The 8,883-nt window shown below is 37.5% G+C and overlaps 1 protein-coding gene across 2 annotated transcripts; it reads left to right on the forward strand.

Moving 5' to 3' along the window:
- The first annotated feature begins 5,360 nt into the window (after window positions 1-5,360).
- On the forward strand, window positions 5,361-8,213 carry LOC306874432 (rho-related GTP-binding protein RhoU-like). Of its 2 annotated transcripts, XM_079424475.1 has the most exons (4): window positions 5,361-5,731; window positions 5,956-6,014; window positions 6,417-6,446; window positions 6,784-8,213. In XM_079424475.1, exons 1-4 carry the CDS (start codon window positions 5,518-5,520, stop codon window positions 7,258-7,260), a joined length of 780 nt encoding a protein of 259 aa, XP_079280601.1. In that variant the 5' UTR covers window positions 5,361-5,517; the 3' UTR covers window positions 7,261-8,213. The 2 variants fall into 2 exon arrangements, with proteins under 2 accessions (XP_079280601.1, XP_079280602.1); XM_079424476.1 differs by lacking the exon at window positions 6,417-6,446.
- The last annotated feature ends 670 nt before the right edge of the window (window positions 8,214-8,883 follow it).

Here is an 8,883-nt window from a genome sequence, read left to right on the forward strand (position 1 = left end):
TTCTTTCTTCCCCAGGAGATTTAAAATGGTTGTACTTGCTATTGCCAGTATTTGTGCAATGGTTTGATTGATTTTTCATCTTCTCTCAGCTTCACAATTGCTTGTTTTTCACCCATAGACACCTCTCTGGTTTTCATGTTGGTTACACGTCTAACTAACTATAAATGCAGACTGCACGGATCTGAAACTGAGTGCAGACATTCAGTGCTATTTATTGTTTGAATAATCAATTAATAGGACACACCAGGGCAACAAAACACAGCTGTCAGTCACACATTCCAATACTTTTGGTAACATGAAAAATGGGTGGGGTCAAAGAAAAGGTGCTATCTTCTAAGTTGTGTATCAGATCCAGATGAAAATAGCTGTAAATAAAAGATGAAATGTTAATCTCTCATCTCATTTTCATCTTTTGATGTCAAACCCAAATGTTTACAGTCTACAGCAAAAATAAAGGAATTGGCCTTACTGTTCCTATACTTTTGGAGGGCACTGTATGTATATATATATATATATTGATATATGGATATATTTACTTTGATATAGATTTTAATATGATATTTTATTGTAAGAAATATAAACATAAATAGTAATAATAATAATAAACATGGTGCAAAATAAAAAATTGATTAGGAAATTTTGTGTATATTTACATCATATCATTTTATAAATGAATATTGTAAATAATTATATTAAAGTTGTTATTTTTAAAATAAAAAAGTCATTATATTTTATATATACATTATAAAAATGTATTTGATAAAAAACAGAAAAAACAGTAATATTGTGAAATATTATTACAATTTAAAATAACTGTTTTCTATTTTATTATACTTTAAAATGTAATTTATTTCTGTGATGTAAAGCTGCATTTTCAGCATCATTACTCCAGTCTTCAGTGTCACATGATCCTTCAGAAATCATTATAATATACTGATTTATTAACAATGTTGTAAATATACATGTTTAATATTTGATTGCGCCTGTTGACAGCAGGTGTGGAGTCCGTTCTTTTAGGTCACAACTGACTTAAGTGTGTCTTTTTTTTGTCTTCCTGTTGCCCTCTAACCCTTTCTCTCTCTCTTTTTTTTGTTTTTTCAGCGTTTCTCCACTGTGCACCTGTTGTGAGCTCTTCAGGAATTCTCCCTTACACGTCGGTCACTCGGGGACAAACAGGGGTCCTGAAGGTGAGGGGGTGAAGCGCTCTTTCTTTCTCAGCACTCAGCCTTCTCTTCCTCCACTGTTTTTCTCTGGCCTTTCTGCATTCTGTCGCTCTTGTGCTCTCTCTGTAGAGGTCTTAGACCCCTGCCCCGCGAGTCTTGCCCCAGGGGAGAGGGGCTTTTGTGTGCCGATGCCCCTGCAAGCTGGACAGACAGCTGCTGTGGAGTGGTCATCTCTACACACGCACACACACACACACACACACTCTGTCTATTACCCGCGGCCTATTCGGCTCAAAGGCATGGTTCTGCAAAACTTTAATGAAGACAAAGTCCAGCATGCAATGGAGGCCGTTGCTCTAGAGTGACCTGTACTCACGCACTTTAGACTCCGCAACCATTTATGAGATAATAAGAGAAACTCCAGAGCGACTGTGTCATTTATTCAAGTTTATAAAGAATGAAGGCTTATTTAATGCACGAGGGAGGCGTTTAGTGACTTTAATGCTTTTTTGATGCTGAAATCTCTGTACGGTGCTCAAACATTACTTTTTATTATGCCTTATTAAAACAAATTGTCCACAGATAATTGTTTAAGGAGTCTGCAGAGACAGTTTTATTTTGCTTCTCCATTTTACCAACTTTTCTAATTGTTTTCTAATCTTATGCAACCTAGCAATCCAAACATGTTTATGTATTTTTACCCTTATTTAAATTCACTTGAATTTGTAATAAGATATATCAAATATTTTATATTAAATTAAACATCTATTACATCTATTACAAGTAAACCTAAACATTTTTCTAAAAGGTGGTAAAATGGTGAAGCAATGGTGAAGCAAAAGGAATATTTCTCTATAAAACAACTTATTTTATACAAAACAACATTTAAGCAATATAATTCCAAGTAATTTTCATTCATGTAAAGCTTAAAAATAGGATATAGCATGTGCATTGACCTACATGAGGATGACAGCCTCCACACACACACACACATGTCTCTGTTGTCCTGTTGCAGAAGCAGATCTGTGTGATAATGCCATTGTGTGGACGAATCTAATGACGCCTGTTGGTGTGTTATTAAGGCAGCACAGGGGTCATTAGGAGTGTGTGTGTGTGTGTGTGTGTGTGCGAGTGATATAATAAAAGCAGCACGTGGGTCATTAAGAGTGTGTGTTCAGTTGGTTCCCATGCTCTGAAGCAAAGCTGGACAGCAGGGCTGTGCTTTCACACACACATCATGGCACACGCCTGTTGACTGAGGCACAAAAAAAGTGTGTGACATCGCCGTGCCCTGGCGCCCCTCTGCATCCCCTATGTCTTTTCTCATCCCTCCCCTCCCACCCTCATTCTTCCTTTCTTTCTTTTGGGAATCTCTCTATCCGTCCGTCCCTCCCCAGCTTAGAGTCCTGTGTTCCAGCGAGACCCTTCCTCTTCTAATCATTTTTACCCATCAGATGATCCGGCCCCTTATTTCACACTGAGACTATTAAGATAGAGTCCTCCCCCCCTACACACACAAACACACACACACACACACACACACACACATACTCACACAACTGCAGTTCCTGAGGGACAGCATTGGAAGCATTGTGTGTGGAGGAGACACATCTGCGTCAACACGCATATACACATTCAAACAGTGACTCTCATATGCCCAGGTCATATTTCACCCCAAAATCTTTAGAAAATGTAATTATATATTTCATGTAATATGTTTTACATAATATTTTGAATAAACAGAGAATCCCGATTTTTTTGCTTTGTAACATTATTTTAATGACAATTAGGCAATTCTCATATACACAATGGAAATAAGTAAATAAAATAATTATCATTGCCATAATGCAAAAAATAAAATCATTATCATTACCATATTGCAGTAAGCAAATAAATAAATAAATAAAATAATTATCATTACCACAATGCAATAAATAAATAAGTAAAATATCTCTTATTACCGTGATTTTAAAATAAAATAATGATCATTACCATAATGCAATGAGTAAATAAATAACTTTCATAACAGTAATGCAATAAGTAAATAAAATGATTATCATTCTCATAAAGCAAGGAATTTTCATTACTATAATGCAATAAGTAAATAAATAAATAATAAAAGTAATTCTCATTACTAAAATGCTATAAGTAAATAATAAATCTAAACATTTTCATTACTATAATGTTGAAATAAAATAATTCTCTTTACCATAATATTAAAAATAAAAAAATATCTTTACCATAATGCAATAAATAAATATGAAAAATGATTATCATAATATAATGCAATAAGTAAATAAATATTTATCATTTCCATAATGCAATAAATAAAAATTAATTATCATTACCACAATACAATAAGTAAAATATTTCTTATTACTATAACCTTAAAATAAAATAATTCTCATTACCATAATGCAATAAGTAAATAAATAATTATCATTACCATAATGCAATAAATAAATATATAAAACAATTCTCATCACATAATGCAATAATGCATATTTATCAAAACCATAGCAAAATAAGTCAATAAATAAAATAATGATCATTACAATAATGCAAGTTCTCATTACCATAATGAAAAAATAAAGTAATTACCATTACCATAATGCAAGAAATTCTCATTACCATAATCCAAAATAAAATAATTAGCATTACCATAATGCAGTAAGTAAATAAGTAAAAACATTATCATTACATAATGCATTTTTCTCATTCTCATTACTGTGATGCGATATGTTAAAATGCTAATACATTGTTTTAATATATTTGTATATAGTTCCAATGTGTATATATAACTAATATAATTGTAGCGTATTTGTAGTTTATATTGATTTAAATGACTAGTTAAGCTCATTTCCATCCAAACTCTCATTACCATTATGCATTTAATTTATAAAAAAGTATATTTTTTTATTATGATTTTAGGGTGAAATAAGACTCGGACATTTCTTGATATTTTTCGTGATATTCACCCACATAGATGTGAACATGCACTGACAGAAATACACATCTGTACGTTTGAATGTTTAGAGGTAGCAGAACTGTGTGTGTGTGTGTGTGTGTGTGTGTGTTGGTATCAGCTCTTATCTAGCCATGATCTGACGGGTGTTTGATGGACTTGTACTCAGCAAATGTGTTTTCAGCCGATCTGTGTGTGTGTGTGTGTGTGTGTGTGGATGAGGGGCGTGAGGTGCTTTTGATGGTGTGATCTACGCGCGTGTGTTTGTGTGTTAGGGCGGCTGCCAGGGTCAGCTCTGTCCTGGGAAAGTTGAGCTCTCCATTTACATCAGCACATGTTGAGGCCTTCTGGTGGCTGCCTGAGCGCACGGGTGGACAGATGGCACCAGCTCATAGCTGCAGATTCACTGAGGAGGAGCTACACGAGCCTGATAAATGGAGGAGAAGAAAAGACAGGATCAGCTTGCTATTTTTCATCATAATCACTGAAAGTGTTACGATTGTGAAGTAGATATGAGGTCTTGTTTAAAAGGAAAATTAATATAAAATCACTGCTTTTGATAGTACAAGTAACAGTTTTTACACTTTTTGAGAAAAGCAACCTGCATGTTTTTTTTTACTTATCAATTCAATGCTGTTAAACTTTAGACCAAGACCAAGTCTTGGTTTCTCATCATAACGGACTGTCAAATTATCACCACATCCTTGACCTTTCACATCATTTATTACTTGACCTCATATTTTATTCAGGAGAAATTTTTGCTTTGGGTGCATCCATCCATCTATCTGTCTGTCTGTCTGTCTATCTATCTAATATTTCTAATCTATCTATCTATCTATCTATCTATCTATCTATCTATCTATCTATCTATCTATCTATCTATCTATCTATCTATCTATCTATCTATCTGTCTGTCTGTCTGTCTGTCTGTCGTTCTGTCTGTCTGTCGTTCTGTCTGTCGTTCTGTCTATCCGTCGTTCTAGATCTATTCATCTATATGGTATTTTTAGTGTATTACTTTTATAAAGCTAAAAGTATTATTTTAAAGGAGTCGTAGATTTGTTTTGGAGGAGAAAATACCTTTTTCTCTTATTTTCTGTCCTCCAGCTCTGGGAGGAGATGTGAGACTAAGTGAAACGCAACACTGCGCGCATGTGTCGTGTATTAAGCCTCTTACTGCAGCAGATGCTCGTCTGTCAATCAACCTGACGCGGCTGCGCGCGCTCGAACTTGACTTGAGAGCGCGAGAGAAAGAACACAGCAGGTGCGCGTGGGATCCGCGCCGATGCAGGAATGGTAAATAAAGCCGTTTATAGAACAAATTAGGTCTTGACCGGCCACAGGCTTGTTTTGAACCACTAAAGTTGCACTTGTTTATCGGACAACGCAATGCCGTCGCAGGACGAGGCTGAGGCGCTAAATGAAAAGGACAGTCCGCCTCCGGTTCCATCGCGAGCGGCTCCTCAGCGACACGCACCTGAGCGCCGGGTCAAGTGTGTGCTGATCGGGGACGCGGCGGTGGGTAAAACGAGCCTGATCATCAGCTACACCACTAACGGATATCCGGCAGAACACATTCCCACCGCCTTTGACAACTTCACAGGTAACTCAAAATCCATACTGATTCTAGCGTGCGCTCAAGCACGCACCCGGTGATTACTATACCGTTTTATATTACAGTTATATGACTATGTAAATATATAGACCTGTCATGAACTTTTTGACACCTTGCAAGTGATATTTCATTGACAATACATTAAGCTCAGCTTCATGATTGATTAAATATTAATACAAATTGATAAACATATAAGTGTTTCACTATCTCAGCTAGGGTTGTGGTGGATGGAAGACCAGTTCAACTTCAACTGTGTGACATGGCAGGACAGGTGATCTATCCATCCATCCATCCATCCATCTATCCACCCATCCATCTATCATCTATCTATCTATCCATCCACCCACCCATCCATCCATCCATCCATCCATCTATCATCTATCTATCCATCCACCCATCCATCCATCCATCCATCCATCCATCATCTATCTATCTATCTATTCATCCACCCATCCATCCATCCATCCCTAACGTTCTATCTATCTATCTATCTATCTATCTATCTATCTATCTATCTATCTATCTATCTATCTATCTATCTATCTATCTATCTATCTATCTATCTATCTATCGTTCTATCTATCTATCTATCTATCTATCTATCGTTCTATCTATCGTTCTATCTATCTCCAGTTTGTATGAACTCTTTTTCTCTCTGTGCTTTGAATGGCAGAGATGGGGGGCAGCGGATCAGCCTCTATATGTAAGCAACAGGATATGACGGAAGAGCGTCACCTAGTGTTAGAATCAGATCATGCATTCTCTTAGTACTGAGTCCTGTAGATTTTTGTGAGTGTCGAGTAGATTGACTCTGTGATGTTCAGCGCACAGTGATAGAACTTGCTCATCAGACTCATCATTTGCCATACTTGCGTATCTTTTGTTATAAATAGAAAAGCACATACAATCTACAATTTTGAAAAAATAATGCAAGTAGTTACTGCTCTTCTTTGCAATGCATATTATGCAAATATAGGCCACAGTATATGAATTAGTAAGTAAAATGTTGCAGCTGTCTCACTTTTTTTTTCTGTTTTCAGGACGAGTTTGAGCGCCTCCGTCCACTCTGTTACTGTGAAGCTGATGTCTTCCTGCTCTGCTACAGCGTGGTTCTTCCATCCTCCTTCAGGAGCGTGACGGCCCGCTGGGCCCCCGAGGTTCATCGTCTCTGTCCGGGCGTTCCCATCATCCTCGTGGGCACCCAAAGCGACCTGCGGGAGGACGTCCAGGTGCTGATCCGACTCGCGGATGGCCAGGAGAAACCGGTGAGCGGAGACGACGCCCGCCTGTGTGCCCGGAGCATTGGCGCCGTCACGTTTGCTGAATGCTCGGCGCTTACGCAGAAGAACCTGAAGGAAGTGTTCGACAACGCCATCCTGGCCAGCATGCGGCAAGCGGAGGAGGCGGCGTGGCCGAGGATGCTTACACTGAGAGAAAAAACTCCAGATAAAATCAAGCAGCTCTCAGAAACATGGTGGAGGAAACTGAGCTGCGTCCAGAGATTTGACCTTCAGTGATGGAGAATCCAGTTATGCCACACTGGTCGGTCTGAGTTGCCTTCCGCTCACAATATAAACAAACCCTCTTAAAGTCAAGTCCAGATGAAATGGGATTTACAGACACATTTCACTGGGATGCATTTCTAAATTAAACAGCATATTCAGCGAGCAACAATGTAGGACAGGATGTGAATTTACTGTGAAAAGTAGCTGTAAGTTTACAACAAACATTTTTTGGTTTGGAATAATGTGAAGTGAATTGTGCACAATAATGAAAACATGCATTAGGAAAGTAAATCGGGTCAGTTTTGATTCATGTTTACTTTCTAGACATTTTAGATATGACAAAACGATCATTTTCATTAAAAGGTTATGTAAAAACTTGAAAGTACGTGAAGATCAACTGATAAATAATTGCAAGGCCTTTTTTGTAAAAGCCCTTGTCGTAAGAGTAAGAGAAGGGAAAATAAGAGGATGCCATTTGTAGCCATATGTGAAATTATATATGTATAATAAAAATTAAAGAGAATATTTATAGATTTTAGGTTTTGGGCAATTATTTTTTTCTTTAAAGAAGTTAATTTCTGAAGGGTCATGTGACACTGCTAAAAAAATTCAGTTTTCATCACAGAAAAAATGCATTTTAAAATATATTCAAAGGGAAAACAGTTATTTATCGTATTTATTTTTTCTGTCTTAATTGGGATTGAGCTAGAGGACCTCCTTGAGCGTCACCTGTTACGCGTTATATACACCTGTGACCCAGAAGTGTTTGTGTTGTTTGGCCCAGTACCCTGCATTCATAGCAGTGGATTAGCTGATCCTGTGAAGATCAAGACTGAAGGAGTCGGATTTGATGGCTGCGTTAAACCTGTTGTACTCCTGTATAGTCTGATGTTTTGCTTACCACTTCATTTCAACTATTTACTTCATTTTATACTCATGATAAGTCATATAAAGGAACTGAAATGAAAGTGTTAGTGTTTTCGTCTCATACATTTAAATTAGTCTAGAAGTAGATTTGCGTCGACGAAAATGAACTTCACCCCGCAGGTCTTGTTCAGACAGCCGTCAAATGTCCGTATGGCCCTAAAGCCTTTAATCAGATCCGATTCATTTACATCATTGTGTTACGCTTTTCCCTCGGCAATCTGGGACTCTCACAGCAGACGTAATTACCACCATCACAGAATGACACTTACTGCAGGCTCTGAGTGGATCTGAATGGACTGAAAAAACACAAAACCCTTTAATAGCAGCATTTCCAGCCTCTAATATCTGACTCACAGGTGCCGGCAGAAGCTTGTACAGTAATGAGATTCATAAGTGCAAATATACTGTATTGAGCCACCTAAGTTTGGTGAGGTTTAAACTCCTGAGCTTCTTCTCAGTGTGTCATTAAGAACTGAAAAATTCATATTCCATAATTGCAAAATCTATGGAAGTATTTAGCATTTTTATGCATCTTATTGCATTCAACATTTATGAATTCAAAGTGAATTTACTGCAGCGAGGTGGGCAGATCGGCTGATCCTGTAATGGGTCGAGACAGAAGCCACCTGTGGGAATTAGGCGGGCAGATGGTGACTGGTTTTCCCCTCACAGGATCTCTTGAGCTCAACCCCCACCTGCTGCAGAAAT

This window comes from Barbus barbus (genome assembly GCF_936440315.1).
Source record: "Barbus barbus genome assembly, chromosome: 8".
NCBI classification, from domain to species: Eukaryota; Metazoa; Chordata; class Actinopteri; order Cypriniformes; family Cyprinidae; genus Barbus; species Barbus barbus.